Source organism: Dreissena polymorpha, chromosome 8 (assembly GCF_020536995.1).
Source record: "Dreissena polymorpha isolate Duluth1 chromosome 8, UMN_Dpol_1.0, whole genome shotgun sequence".
NCBI lineage: Eukaryota > Metazoa > Mollusca > Bivalvia > Myida > Dreissenidae > Dreissena > Dreissena polymorpha.
Window position 1 is genome coordinate 15571705 of NC_068362.1, and position 16208 is coordinate 15587912.

At 36.6% G+C, this 16208-nt stretch overlaps 1 protein-coding gene and 1 long non-coding RNA gene across 4 annotated transcripts in view; both read left to right on the top strand.

Moving 5' to 3' along the window:
* LOC127841358 (transmembrane protein 209-like) overlaps window positions 1–16206 on the top strand; it is a 52824-nt gene extending 36618 nt beyond the window's left edge. For 2 of the 3 annotated variants that reach the window (XM_052370165.1, XM_052370166.1), the window contains exons 11-16: window positions 1144–1269; window positions 6169–6272; window positions 8334–8448; window positions 10279–10373; window positions 10738–10811; window positions 13124–14198. In XM_052370165.1, the coding sequence (XP_052226125.1) occupies window positions 1144–1269; window positions 6169–6272; window positions 8334–8448; window positions 10279–10373; window positions 10738–10811; window positions 13124–13178 (569 nt within the window). In that variant the 3' untranslated portion in view covers window positions 13179–14198. The other variant, XR_008030943.1, reaches the window with a different exon arrangement.
* On the top strand, window positions 3477–3955 carry LOC127841361 (uncharacterized). Its single transcript, XR_008030945.1, has 2 exons — window positions 3477–3529; window positions 3835–3955. It is a non-coding gene; the product is annotated as an uncharacterized LOC127841361 (long non-coding RNA).
* Window positions 16207–16208: the final 2 nt, after the last annotated feature.

The following is a 16208-nucleotide window of genomic DNA, read 5'->3' on the forward strand; positions in this document are numbered from 1 at the left end:
TAAAGCCTTTATTTCCAACCATAAGATACTGATTATCCAGAAAACAGCACTTAAACTGTGAGTTTCTGGCAGTTTGTTCTGGTTTTATGCTGGTTGCATATAGCTGTTTTCACTTTTATTCTGAGTGAAGGACTATTAAGCATTTCTTATTTGCTGGCCTATTGTTTGCTTCAAACTTGAAAAGTTTTGCCTGTGTGATGTAAAAGCATATTTTGATGAATGCGATTTAATATAGGAAAACTGAAATTCCATAATTCAGAAGAGAAATTTTTTGTCACTGTGAGTAAGTATTATTTGATACAAAATTATAAATTGTAACTTTTTAGCTCAACTATTTGATATGAAATATATATAGCGAAGCTATCCTACTCACCCTGGCGTCGGTGTCTGCATCTGCGCTAGCGTGCAAATGTTAAAGTTTTCGTACTACCCCAAATATTTTCTTTGTCCCTTGACATATTGCTTTCATATTTTGCATACTTAATTGTTTACCAACATGACCCCAACCTATAAACAAGAGCAGACAACTCTATCAAGCATTTTGTCATAATTATGGCCCCTTTTCCACTTAGAATATGCAGCAAATGTTTAAGTTTTCGTACTACCCCATTTATTTTCATTGTCCCTTGACATATTGCTTTTATATTTTGCATACTTGTTTACCAACATGACCCCAACCTATAAACAAGAGCAGACAACTCTATCAAGCATTTTGTTATAATTATTGCCACTTTTATACTTAGAATATGCATATTATTGATAAATCTATGTTAAAGTTTGCGTACTACCCCAAATATTTCCTATATCCTTTGACATATTGCTTTTATATGTTGCATACTTGTTTACCAACATGACCCCAACCTATAAACAAGAGCAGACAACTCTATCAAGTATTTTGACATAATTATGGCTCCTTTTACACTTAGATAATTTTTATAAGCCTGAGGCTTTTGATGCAATCAAGCTAAAATAAATAGGTTTAAACTAAATGCAAAATATTGGAAACTGTTGTCCCAGATTAGCCTGTGTGGACTGCACAGGCTAATCTGGGGCATCACTTTACGCACATGTATTAAGACCCATTTTTTTTACAGAACAAAGCTCACATATATTCATAATCATTCTGTCACTCTATATTTCCAGAGGTGGGAGTATCCACATTGAAGCAGCTGGCCCTAACCAAGGGCCCTTATGTCCCCACATTGAACATCCTGGTGCCTTACCTGGATTTCTCATCCAACCAAGAGTACCTCATAAAGCGTATCAAAGGTGAGCAAACCGAAAGAGTGATGACTTTTCTGATAATTCTGGGTCAAATTGCTTACAACTTTAATGGCTAGATGAGGAAAACTGAGGATTCAAATAAAATTAATTTTCAAAGTTTTTATCAAACATACCGGTATTCAAATTATTTGAGAATACAAATTATTTTACAATTAACACACAATAAGCTGTGTCACATGATTTTGGCTGTATTTTCCATATAAGGTCAGTAGGGTTTGTATAAGGCCTAGTCCTGTAAAGTAATTCTTCACGAGTCATTGTTCATCCTCACAGTACACAATATGACATCCAGGTGGTGACAAATATTTCCAGTGCCATTTGTCAATTAGCGATCACTTCTGACAAAACTTTACTCCTGTAATTTTGATTTATACGCCCTGCTTTTTTTTATTGAAGAACATAATTTTTGATAGAAAGCAATCAAGACTTGTTCACTGAAAGATAAACCTGAATGTCTTTGCTGATCATGAATTATTCCCATATTCCCATATACAAATAATTTAAAAACTATGTAAAAACTCTAATTAACAATACAACATACTCAAATGTAATCAAATTCTTCACAGAAAGACCTGTCTAACTGTCTTTTTTACTGTATCAATATATTAAATAAATAATCAATTTTTACCTCACCTGATTCCTCAGGTGAGCTTTTGTGATCGGTCTTTGTCCGTCAGTCAGTCTGTCTGTCGTCCACATTTGGTTTGTAAACACTCTAGAGGCCACATTTCTTGTCCGATCTTCATGAAACTTGGTCAGAAGATTTGTCTCAATGAAACCTCGAACAAGTTCGAAACTGGGTTATGCTGGGTCAAAAACTAGGTCACTAGGTCAAAAAAAAAAGAAAAACCTTGTAAACACTGTAGAAGTCACATTTCATGCCCAATCTTCATGTAACTTTGTCAAAATGTTTGTCTTAATGATATGTTGGTTGGGTTTAAAAGTGGTTCCGGTCCGTTGAAAAACATGGCCGCCAGTGGGAGGGGCAGTGTTCTTTATTTGGCTATAGAGAAACCGTGTGAACACTCTAGAGACCACATTTCTTGTCCGATCTTCATGAAACTTTGTCAGAAGATTTGTCCCAATGATTCCTCGATCGAGTTTGAAACTGGGTCATGCTAGGTCAAAAACTAGGTCACTAGGTCAAAAAAAGAAAAATCTTGTAAACACTGAAGAAGTCACATTTATGCCCAATCTTCATGTAACTTTGTCAAAATGTTTGTCTTAATGATATGTTGTTTGAGTTCAAAAGTGGTTCCGGTCCGTTGAAAACATGGCCGCCAGTGGGAGGGGCAGTGTTCTTTATTTGGCTATAGAGAAACCTTGTGAACACTCTAGAGACCACATTTCTTGTCCGATCTTCATGAAACTTGGTCAGAAGATTTGTCCCAATGATACCTTGATCAAGTTTGAAACTGGGTCATGCTGGGTCAAAAACTAGGTCACATGGTCAAAAAAAAGAAAAACCTTGTAAACACTGTAGAAGTCACATTTTATGCCCAATCTTCATGTAACTTTGCCAAAATGTTAGTCTTAATGATATGTTGATTGAGTTCAAAAGTGGTTCTGGTCCGTAAAAAAAACATGGCCGCCAGTGGGCGGGGCAGTTTTCCTTATTTGGCTATAGAGAAACCTTGTGAACACTCTAGAAATCACAATTTAAGCCCAATCATCATGAAACTTTGTCAAAACATTGGTTTTATTGATATCTCGAACAAGTTCCAAAATGGTCCAGATCGGTGAAAAAAACATGGCCACCAGGGGATGGGGCAGTTTTCTTTATAAGTATATAGTGAAAACATGTGAACACTCTAGAAGTCACATTTTTTGTCCAATGGTCATGAAATTCGGTGAGAACATTTGTTTTCTAGATATGCGAGTTAAGTTCAAAAATGGTTCCGGTCCGTTGAAAAACATGGCTGCCAGGGGGACGGGGCAGTTTTCCTTATATTTATATAGTAAAAAAGGCTTGTAAACAGTAAAGAAGTCACATTTTTTGCCCAATCATCATGAAACTTGGTCAAAACTTTGGTTTTATTAGCTTGGCTGTTTTTGGAGAAAACCCAAGGTAGTGTCATAGCCAGCTCGTCGTCCGCCATCAGCCGTCCGCTGTAGGCGTCGTGCTAAAACCTTAACATTGGCTCTAAAATCAAAGTGCTTCCACCTACAACTTTGAAACTTCAAATGTAGTTGCACCTTGATGAGTTCTACACGCCACATCCATTTTTGGGTCACTAGGTCAAAGGTCAAGGTCACTGTGACCTCTAATATAAAACTTTTAACATAGGCTCTAAAATCAAAGTGCTTCCACCTACAACTTTGAAACTTCATATGTTGATGCACCTTGATGATTTCTACACGCCACACCCATTTTTGGGTCACTAGGTCAAAGGTCAAGGTCAGTGTGACCTCTAATATAAAACTTTAACATAAACCTTAACATTCGCTCTAAAATCAAAGTGCTTCCAACTACAACTTTGAAACTTCAAATGTACATGCACCTTGATGAGTTCTACACACCACACCCATTTTTGGGTCACTATGTCAAAGGTCAAGGTCACTGTGACCTCTAATATAAAACTTTAACATAGGCTCTAAAATCAAAGTGCTTCCACCTACAACTTTGAAACTTCATATGTAGATGCACCTTGATGAGTTCTACACGCCACACCTAATTTTGGGTTACTAGGTCAAAGGTCAAGGTCACTGTGACCTCTAAAAAAAAAAAACATATTTTTTCTGACAAGCTTTCGCAGCCGAGCGTTGGCACCCGTTATGCAGTGCTCTTGTTGATATCTCAGACGAGTTCGAAAATGTTCCAGATCAGTGAAAAAACATGGCCCCCAGTGGGTGGGGCAGTTTTCTCTATATGTATATAGTGAAAACATGTGAACACTCTAGATGTCACATTTGTTGGCCCAATTTTCATGAAATTTGGTCAGAACATTTGTTTCCTAGAGTACGAAAATGTTTGTGGTCTGTTGAAAAACATGGCTGCCGGGGGGTGGGGGGGGCACTTTCCTTATATTTATATAGTTAAAAAAGCTTGTGAACTTTCTAGAAGTTACATTTTTGCCCAATAACCATGAAACTTGGTGAAAACATTTGTTTTATTAGATCGGCTGTTTAGGAGAAAACCTGAGGTATTTTCATAGCCAGCTCATTGTCCGCCTTGCTAAATTCTTAATTGGCTCTAAAATCAAAGTGCTTCCACCTACGACTTTGAAACTTCTTATGTAGATGCACCTTGATGAGTTCTACACGCAACACCCATTTTTGGGTCACTAGGTTAAAGGTCAAGGTCACTGTGACCTCTAAAAAGACATTCTGACAAACTTTCATTTATTCAAAACTGCACCCGCAGCCGAGCGTTGGCACCCGTTATGCGGTGCTCTTGTTTATATCTCAGATCAGTTCGAAAATGGTCCCAACCAGTCTTAAAACATGGCCGCAAGGGGGGGGGGGGAGTTTTCCTTATATGACTATAGAGAAACCTTGTGAACACTCAAGAAGTTACATTTATTGCCTAGTAATCGTGAAACTTAGTCAAGACAATGGTTTTATTGATATCTCGGAAAAGTTGGAAATTGGCTCAGATCAGTGAAAAAAAAACACTTTTTAGCTCACCTGATTGCTCAGGTGAGGTTTTAGGATCGGTCTTTGTCCGTCGTCTGTCTGTCTGTCCACATTTGGTTTGTAAAAACAATCTAGCATTCACATTTCTCAAGCATTCTTTATCAAAGTTGCTGAGAAGCTATATGGCCACAAGATCTCAGTCAAGTTTGATAATGAGCAAAATTGCATAATAAATGCCAGAATTATTGCCCCTAGATTGTTCAAATTTACATTATATAATACGAAATCCTTGTAAACACTCTAGAGGTCACAATTTTATTTCAGATTTTATTATTCTTGGTCATAATATTTATTTTTGAAGCAAAGTTTGATGTTTGGTCATGAGGGATCAAAATATAGGTCACCAGGTCAAATCCTACAAAAACCTTGTAAACACTCCATACGCCAGAGTTTTGGTTCAATAATGATGAAACTTGACCAGGATGTTTGTCTGGACAATATCTAGGTGAGTTTGACGTTTGGTTATGTGGGGACAAAATCTAGGTCATGGGACTAATCTTACAAAAACCTTGTAAACACACTAGAGGCTATAGTTTTGGTCCATTAATAATGATGCTTGACCAGGATGTTTTTCTTGATGATATCTCGGCAAAGTTTTACATTGGGTCATGTGGGGTAAAAATCTTGGTCATGAGGTCCAAATCTTACAAAAACCTTGTAAACATGTAGAATTAGCATTACTTGCAAATGTTTGCATTGCAACAAAATCCATGCAAATGGACAGTCCTCAATCAGAATTAATCATATGCTCACACTGCAAAAGTAAACAGAAGAGAACCAATCTAATATGCTCTAGAGTACTGAATTTTCAACTAAGCAATGAACAAGGCCTTGTAAATAAAGGTGAGCGAACTAGGGCCATCTTGGCCCTCTTTTCTAAGATTAAAAGCAGCAGCATCAACAAAACGAAAAAATTCTACTCTACTGAATTCAACAATTATTGTACCTATGACGTCATTGACATTGTCAAAACTAAAATGCAGTTTTTTGTGTGGCCAGTATTTTGTTTGTTTGGCAAGTTGTTTACCCTATCTATCTTTGTTGCAGGAATTTTGGCATTGGATTTATTTTATCCAACCAGGAAAATGCAACTTGAACAGCTATAAGAGCATTCAAAAAACATAACTTGCTGAGATTCAGCTGATTAATGATGATTTAATATTATTAATGCGGATTGATTATAATTGATGGATATTGATGATGATTGATAATTATTGATGATTATTGATGTTGACTGTCCCTGTACAGAGCTCGGTGGTGATGGTTGCATCAGTGAGTATGTCTGGAACAAGGGCGGGACAGGGGGCCAGTACGGGAAACAGTGGAGTGAGCACCTGCCCACTGACGCACAGGTATGTACAGTGTTTGAATGTTAATTGGGCCTCGCTCTGGAAAAATGGGGCTTAATGCATGTGCAATAAGTGTCATCCCATATTAGCCTGTGCAGTCAACCTTTTGGGAATACAGCACTAAAAGCATGTGCGTAAAGTGTATAAGTGTTAAAGACACTTTCCACTTTAATGCCATTTTTTTAAAAGGAAGTCTCTTCTAAGCTCAAATAAAGTCATGGCGTAAAGTGTTTCCTTTATCAGTCTTTTCTGGCATCACAGGCTAATCTGGGACGACACTTTCTGCACATGCCTTAGGCCCAGTTTTTTCCATAATGATGCTCAAATAATCACTCATAATAAATCTATGTTGGTTTTAAGCTCTACTGGCTGAAGGCCTGAAGAGCTTATGTCATGGCTTGGTTTCCGTCGTCCGTCTGTGCGTGCGTTAGACTTTTTCTTGTTTTCGCGCTAAAGTCCACAGTTTTCATCTGATTCTTTTTTAACTTGTTCAGTGTCTTAATATTAATGAGGACTAGAACCCTTTTGAAAATGGGTTACATCAGAATAAAAAGTCCAGAATTATCACCCCTTGAATTTGAGAAAATTGTGAAATAAGGCTTGTTTACGCAATAAAGTCCACAGTTTTCATCCAATCATTTCCCAACTTGCACAGTGTCTTTATCTGAATGATGAGTCAAACCCTATTGAAAATGAGCAATATGGGAGTTTTAAGTCCAGAATTATCTCCCCTTGAATTTGAGAAAAAAATGAAAATCTGTAACATTTTGCCATAACTTTTGCAATATTGAAGATAGAAACTTCATATTTGGCATGCATGTGTATCTCATGGAGCTGCACATTTTGAGTGGTGAGAGGTCAAGGACATCCATCAAGGTCAAAGGTAAAAAAAAAAATTCAAAGCGGCGCAGAAGGGGACATAGTGTTTCCGACAAACACATTTCTTGTTTGTTTACATATAAAGTTCTTTCCTTTTGAAAATTCAACGGATGGTTTATATCATCAAGGGCCAGAACCCGATTGAGTGTGAAGAAAATTTGTCCAACTTATTGTTGAAAAGGAGCCAATCGAAGTTTAATTTTACGTTTCTTCTTGTTTATGCGATGAATTTCCCCTTTTGGGTCTGTTTATTTAAAACTTACTCAGATTGTTCATACTATCAAGGGCTTGAGCCCTATTGATTCCAGCCAGTAGAGCGATTCAGGCCCTCATGGGCCTCTTGTTAACTATAGCTAGTGTTGAAAGAATCATGGTTGTTTGAATTGACCACAACAAAAATGGCTACTTAGCTTTGTATAACCCTGGGCAGTGGCTTTAATTGTCAAGAATTAATATTTTGCCCCCAAAATTCCTAATAAATATACACAGTCCATACAGAAAAATCGTCATATAGTTAAAAAAGGACAAATTTATATTGATGTACAATATTGTGCCATAACATTTCTTTTGTATTGACTGGCATACCAAAAGTTAACTCTTCGAGCAATTAACAACCACATGATCATATGAGTCGCATTCTGAGAAAACTGGGCTTAATGCATGTGCATAAAGTGTCATCCCAGATTAGCCTGTGCAGTCCACACAGGCTAATCAGGGACGACACTTTCCGCCTTTACTGGATTTTTGTGTAGGAGAGACTTCCTTTAAACGAAAAATACCATAAAAGTGGAAAGTGTCATCCCTTATTAGCCTGTGCGGACTGCACAGGCTAATCTGGGATGACACTACACACATGCATTAAGCCCTGTTTTCTCAGAATGCGTCTCGTATTCTGCACAATATGAAGCTGAGTTTTGTTATATGAAAAATATCTGATTTTTTGGCACGTCATACAAACTACAACATCAAAAGTGAGCTCTTGTTATCCCTTTCCCACTCTGGTCTGTTCAGGTTTTATGCTGTTTGCTGCTCATCTGTACCTTAGGGTTGGAAATGAAGCCTTTACAATTTCAATATAGTAAGAAATGTATTTAATTTAATGAGGGACTACACATGTTTCCTAGTGCGTATCTTAAGTTGTAAAGGCTTAATATTTTCATTCATAAAACTATGGGCCTATTTCAGCTGGTGATGCACATGTTCTGCACTTACATGGACTCCAGACTTCCTCCTGACCTAAAGTACCCTGATGGAAAAACGTTCACCAGTCAGCATGTTGTTGTAACACCCGACAAACCAGGTAAGCATCAGGCAAATGAGCCTTGCTCTGGGACAACGGGGTTTAATGCTTGTTCATAAAATGTGGGAAAACGGGGTTTAATGCATGTTCATAAAATGTGGGAAAACGGGGTTTAATGCATGTTCATAAAATGTTATCGCAGGCTAATCAGGGATGGCACTATCTGCATACATTGGATTTTTGTTACGAAGAGACTTCCTTTAAACAAAAAATACCATACAAGCGGAAAGTGTTGTCCCTGATTAGCCTGTGCAGACTGCACAGGCTCATCTTGCATGACACTTTACACACATGCATGAAACCGTGTTTTACCAGAGAGAGGCTCAAATGTATCCCATGTATTTCTGAATTAAAATAACCCTATGCCACTTTGATACATATTTTAACATGTTTTTTACCCTTAGAAAGTTTAATTTAATTAAAGACCTTTCTTACTAGATTCTAGTTTTAAAGGCTTCATTTCCAACCCTAAGATACTGATGAGCAGCAAACAGCTTAAAACCTGAACAGACTGAGAGTTACTCTCAGGCTGTTCTGGTTTTATGCTGTTTGCACATAGCCGTTTTAACTTTGCTTTGAGAGAAATTGAATTAATTGGGGTAGGTTAGCTCAGTTTTAGAACACTTTAAGTATATACAATCTCCAGTACAAAGTAAAAGGAGATATTTGTAATAACCATGAATGTCTCTCCGTCCGTCTGTCTTTCTATCAAAACAAATTTGTCTTAAGAAGTTCCATTACACTTTTCAATGTACAATGTTCAAACTCACTAGCACTTTTCCTTATCATATGAGCTTGTGCATGTGCAAGATTTTGATTGTCCTATGCACAAAATTACAAATTGTATGCAATAAGTATTATGATTTTCACTAAGGACTTTATAAGCAAAACTTTATCTTTTTGGAACTGCTATGTCCAGATATGTCATACATTGCATATTGACCCCCCTTTTAGTTTCATCAAATCATGACCCTGAGATCAGTAGTTGCCCCACCCAGGGGGGTCAAATAGATTATATAGCTTTATATAGCAAAATAAAACCTGAAAATAGATCCCTCTGAAACTGCAAGGTGTAATAATAGTATTTGGCATGCAGCAATGTATTGTGGTTCTCTACAAAATTTGTTCACATAATGCTACATATTACTACATGTGGTATTGAGGGGTATTCATCATTTCCGTGACAAGCTTTTGTTAAGTCTAGTAAAAAAAAACGAGCTTACACAGGAAATGAACAAGTATTTTAACTTACTGCCATGATAATAAGGACTTAAAGGGACCGTCAACCACAAATGAAGAAAAAAGAAAGTTCTAAAATACCATATTTTTTTTACAATTATTAGTTTATATTAATCAGAATATAACGACTATTAAGAACTGTTATAAACAAAAGAAAAATATATTTTAAAATGTTGCTGATTTGACTGATTACTAAAGAAAGACATAAGAAAAGATGAGCATGTCATCTTTAAACCCACATTTTATTCCATAATCACCCTCACCTCTCCCCGAGTACTTCCATATGATCCTGGGGCCTTTATTCACAAAGCACCTTGATTGGCATTGTCCTGGGACATCTGGGCTTAATTCCTAAAGTGTCTTCCCAGATTAGGCTATACAGTCTGCACAGGCGAATCAGGGAAACACTTGCAACTTTTATGGAGGCCTCTTGTATATTATATCAACTTAAGGCGGAAAGTGTGGTCCCTGATTAGCCTCTGCAGACTGCACAGGCTAATCTGGGATGACACTTTGTGCACATGCATTTAAACCCAGTTTTCCCATAATGGGGCTTTGAGAAACTCAATGATTCCCCATTCTGTTGTACAGATCTCGGCAAGGACAACCTGTTGCTGTACCAGTCCAGCATCAGCCCACCTCACTTTCATGTGGTTGTCAAGGATACCATATACAGTCTCCCTAAGGTGGGTCCAGACTCCTCACATTGGATTTGTAGGGGCACTAATCAATAAACTTCTACAAAGGATAGAAAATTTATTTGGTAATTAAAGGCAACCTGATAAGATTACAATATACAGGCGTGTCATATTATACATGTACATGCATGAGTTGTGAATAGCTTTATGTTTATACTTTTCGTATTAAGATATATGAATAATGCAATTTTCTTCAATGTCAGGTATTTTTTCTTTTTCATCAGATTAAATAAATAGATTTCTTCTCAGTTTCCACTATACAAAATAAAAAGGTGAATGTTACATTCTTCTTGAAAATTAGAACGATGAAAAAAATCGTGAAATTTGTTTTCAATTACAAAAGTGTTTTCAGGGCCGTAACAACATGTTCCATGCAATCCTCTACTTCCTTCATCATATCCGGTACAAGGGCAACGGAATGCTGGGGTATGTACATAGGAAGAGTACCAAACAAGCAGAAAGTTTCATCCCTGATAAGCCTGTGTGGATTGCAATGGCTAACCTGGGACGACACTTTGCGCACATGCATTAACTTACTGTTTGCTAGAAAGTCTTAAAACGACATTAGATTGCACCTGGCCTGCTAGCCTCGCAGGTAAAGCACTGGACTACAATTCTGAGGATTGTAATTTTATTAACGCCCTGTCCACAAAACTCTTGTGGTGACAGGTTATGAAATTATTTCTACTGCCATTCTGTAACTTTGTCTAATTCAGGTAGAGCAGTAATCATTTACGTGCATAAGTTTGAGCTCATAGTAGTGGTTAACCAGCTTACAACTGAAAAATGTGAGGAGATTTACAGACTGCTTTGATATGACTGATATACTATTGAACACAGCACAAAATTTAAGTCAACAAAACATTGAGAGAGGAAAACAGCAAAAAATATAAGTAAATTAAACAACGAGAGAGAACTGGGTTGACCAAGCCCACCAATTTTTGAAGAAAGTACAGATTCAAGCGAAAATATCAAAAATGGCCTCATGAGTTGGTTCAATAGCTTATATATCAGTTGACTGGAATAAGGCATTTAGACATGCAGTGTTTCACCAAGAAAAAAACTCCGGGCACAAGGTTTTGTGTCAGCCTATCAGTTTGGTTCAAGATGTTTTGTGTCAGCCAGTTTGGTTAAAGATCAATATTTCCTTTATTTCCTTAAATCTGTGGTTGGTTTTTTAGCTGGACTATTATTTATGAAATATATATAGTGGAGCTATCCTACTACCCCGGCGTCAGCGTTTCCGTTCCGTTTAGCGTATGTGTGCAAATGTTAAAGTTTTCGTACTACCCCAATTATTTTCATTGTCCCTTGACATATTGCTTTCATATTTTGCAACTTGTTTACCAACATGACCCCAACCTATAAACAAGAGCAGACAACTCTATCAAGCATTTTGTCATAATTATGGCCCCTTTTCCACTTTGAATATGCAGCAAATGTTGAAGTTTTCGTACTACCCCATTTATTTTCATTGTCCCTTGACATATTGCTTTCATATTTTGCATACTTGTTTACCAACATCACCCCAATCTATAAACAAGAGTAGACAACTCTATCAAGCATTTTGTCATAATTATTGCCCCTTTTATACTAAGAATATGCATATGAGTCGTGTTCTGACAAAACTGGGCATAATGCATGTGCGTAAAGTGTCGTCCCAGATTAGCCTGTGCAGTCAGCACAGGCTAATCAGGAATGACACTTTCCGCCTAAACTTGATTTTCGGTAAGGAGGGACTTCCTTGAAACTAAAAATACCATAAAAGCGGAAAGTGTCGTTCCTGATTAGTCTGTGTGGACTGCACAGGCTAATCTGGGACGACACTTTACGCACATGCATTAAGCCCAGTTTTCTCAGAACACGACTCATATTATTGATAAATCTATGTAAAAGTTTGCGTACTACCCCAAATATTTCCCATATCCTTTGACATATTGCTTTTATGGGTTGCATACTTGTTTACCAACATGACCCCAACCTATAAACAAGAACAGACCACTGTATCAAGCATTTTTACATAATTATGGCCCCTTTTACACTTAGATAATTGAACATTTTGCTTAAATTGCCATAACTTCTTTATTTATGATCACATTTTATATTTACTTTGACAAAATAACACTTACCTGAATACCACAATGGATTCCACCCAAACAATACCCCACGCCCCTACCCAGAATCCCTCCCCCCCCCAACCTCCCCCCCCCCAATTTTTTTTTTAAACTACAACTTATTAATAAATTACCCCCCTACCCCCCCCCCCCCCCACCCACCCCCCACCCACCCCCAATTGTTTTTGTTTTTTTAAACATCATGTAATTAATTACCCCACCCCACATTATACCCCCCTCTAACCCCCCCCCCCCCCCCAAATTATTGAATATGAACAATTTCCCCATGATGGCTTATGTTATAATGTCAAGCACTCGAATAGTCGAGCGCGCTGTCCTCTGACAGCTCTTGTGTTAGATACAGTTGATATTTAAGATCAGGGTATCACTTCAAAGGGAATACTTTCAAACTGTTTCGTAAGTGTAAGCTCTGTAAAATAAAATAAATTAATTTACAGCAATAATTGTACTTCTTTACTAAGTGTTCATATGATTGGTCTTAAATAGACAAATTTAAAATCAATAAGTATTTCAATAAGTTGGGGTTGTGTTTTTTAAGCACATTGCCTTTTGTAGTATATTATATTCTAACTTTTATATAGGGATGTTTTCTTTGTTTAATAGGAGAGTCAACCTTGGCATGTCAGGAGTCAACATTCTCAGTGTCCTCGATGAATGAAAAGGATTTTTCACTACCAGAGTAATAGATTGTCCATCATGAAATGTGAACAGGACGTAATACCAATTTTCTAAAGAAATTTGTTGTACAATGTTTTAGAGATTGTTGTAAGAAGGGCATTGGAATTAGTTTAATGAAATTTGTTATCAGATTGAAAATAGAATCCTAAAACTGAACAACGATGAGTCAGCAGTTTTTAATACTGAACCATGATGAGTCAGCAAGTTTGAATAATGAACCATGATGAGTAAGCAGTTTTGAAAACTTAGCCGTGATGTGTCAGCAGTTTTGAATACTGAACCATGATGAGTCAGCAAGTTTGAATACTGAACTATGATGAGCCAGCAAGTTTGAATACTCAACCATGATCGGTCAGCAGTTTTAAATACTGAACCATGATGAGTCAGCTTTTTGAATACTGAACCATGATGGGTCAGCAAGTTTGAATACTGAACAACGATGAGTCAGCAGTTTTGAATACTGAACCATGATGAGTCAGCAAGTTTGAATACTAAACCATGATAAATGAGCAATTTGGAATACTAAACAATCATAATTCATTAATTTTGAATACTGAACTATGATGAGTCGCAAAGTTTAATACTGAACTATGATGAGTCAGCAAGTTTGAATACTGAACCCTGTTGAGTCAGCAGTTTTGAATACTTACCATGATGAGTCAGCAGTTTTGAATACTGAACCATGATGAGCCAGCAAGTTTGAATACTGAACCATGATGAATCAGCAATTTGGAATAATAAACTATGATAATTCATTAATTTTGAATACTGAACTATGATGATACACCAAGTTTAACACTGAACCGTGATGGGGCAGCAGTTTTTAATACTGAACAATGATGAGTCAGCAGTTTTGAAAACTGAACAATGATGAGTCAGCAGTTTTTAATACTGAACCATGATTAGTCAGCAGTTTTGAATACTGATCAATGCTGAGTCAGCAAGTTTGAATGCTGAACCATGATGAGTCAGCAGTTTTGAATATTTAACCATAATGAGACAGTAGTTTTGAATACTGAATTATGATGAGTCAGCAGTTTTGAATACTGAACCATGATGAGTCAGCAATGTTTAAATACTTAACCTTGATGAATCAGCAATTTGGAATAATAAACTATGATAATTCATTAATTTTGAATACTGAACTATGATGATACACCAAGTTTAACACTGAACCGTGATGGGGCAGCAGTTTTTAATACTGAACAATGATGAGTCAGCAGTTTTGAAAACTGAACAATGATGAGTCAGCAGTTTTTAATACTGAACCATGATTAGTCAGCAGTTTTGAATACTGATCAATGCTGAGTCAGCAAGTTTGAATACTGAACCATGATGAGTCAGCAGTTTTGAATATTTAACCATAATGAGACAGTAGTTTTGAATACTGAATTATGATGAGTCAGCAGTTTTGAATACTGAACCATGATGAGTCAGCAAGTTTAAATACTTAACCTTGATGAATCAGCAAATTGGAATACTAAACTATGATAATTCATTAATTTCAAATACTGAACTATGATGAGTCACCAAGTTTAATACTGAACCATGATGGGTAAGCCTTTTTAATGCTTAATTATGAGGAGTCAGCAATATTTGATACTGAACCATGATGAGTCAGTATTTTTTTTAATACTGAAAACATGATATTTCATTATTTTTTATTACTGAACAATGATGAATGGGCAATTTTGAGTTCTCAGCATTGATAAGAAAGCAGCTTTGAGTACTGAATAATGTGAGTGGTTTTGAGTACTGAAATGCCATGTTTATGCAAAACATGTATTGTAATTATTTGAGCCACATTCTGTGAAAAAGGGGATTAATGCATGTGCGTAAAGTGTCGTCCCAGATAAGCCTGTGCAATTAGCTGTGCACAGGCTTATCAGGGACAAAACTTTCCGATTAAACGGGATTTTTGCCAAGAAGAGACTTTCTTTAAACAGAAAATATCAGAAAAGCAGAAAGTGTCAGCCCTGATTGGCCTGTGCGGAATACAGGCTAATCTGTGCCGACTGAACAGGCTAATCTGGGACGACACCTTACGCACATGCATTAAACCCCCTTTTCACAGAGCATGGCACATATGTATCATACAGTTTGTGTTCTTATGTATTTTAATACTGGCAGTATGCTTGCCTAAACTTGTGTATGGCTTTGCAGTTTTTAAAATCCATATGTGTTCTGATTTATTCATTCTTGTATCTTTTGAAAATCATCAGTCAGCATCATGCATCATTTGTTTCTTATTGTTGAATATTCATTTTATGATTCCAGTCAACAAATACAATACATGAAACAATTTTCTGGTGCTGGGTAAAGTAACCACAGGTTTGTCATGTAGTTGACTGTACATGTTGTGATGTAGTTTTACTATAAATAAGATGAAAACATATTTTTAAAAGGCACGTTATTTATTGCGGTTTGTACAGGACAACTAAACTATTGGTACAGGCAAATAATACAATAATCTGCTAGTCCAATGGGACAAGTCTTTTTTTAATATACTAGTACTTAAATTGGTCTTAAAAAGCCAGTATGTGGTTTCAAATTAACCTACAAAACATTGTGTTAACCTGTTACTGCATTCTTACACACTATACCATATTGTTGATAAGGGAAAAATGCATATTCATTTCCCAAAACTGTTGCAGTGTGTTCCCTTATGTTTTGTATAACCCTTTGCATGCTGGGAAATTTGTCGTCTGCTAAAATGTCGTCTGCTGAATTTCTAAAATAAGCATTTTCTTCATTTTTTTTCAAAGAATACTATCAGAATAGCAAACAGTTTGGATCCAGATGAGACGCCACGTTCATCTGGATCCAAACTGTTTGCAAAGGCCTTTAAAATTCGGTTCCCGCACTGAAAGGGTTAACAACGTCATATTCGGTTTTGTTAAATAAATAGTTGTGTATGCACAGTAATTGACAGTTAAAATATTGCTGCTGGTATATCAAATGTGACTCATGTGATCTATGTTAGAGTAAATTAATAGTTTTCAATATCAGT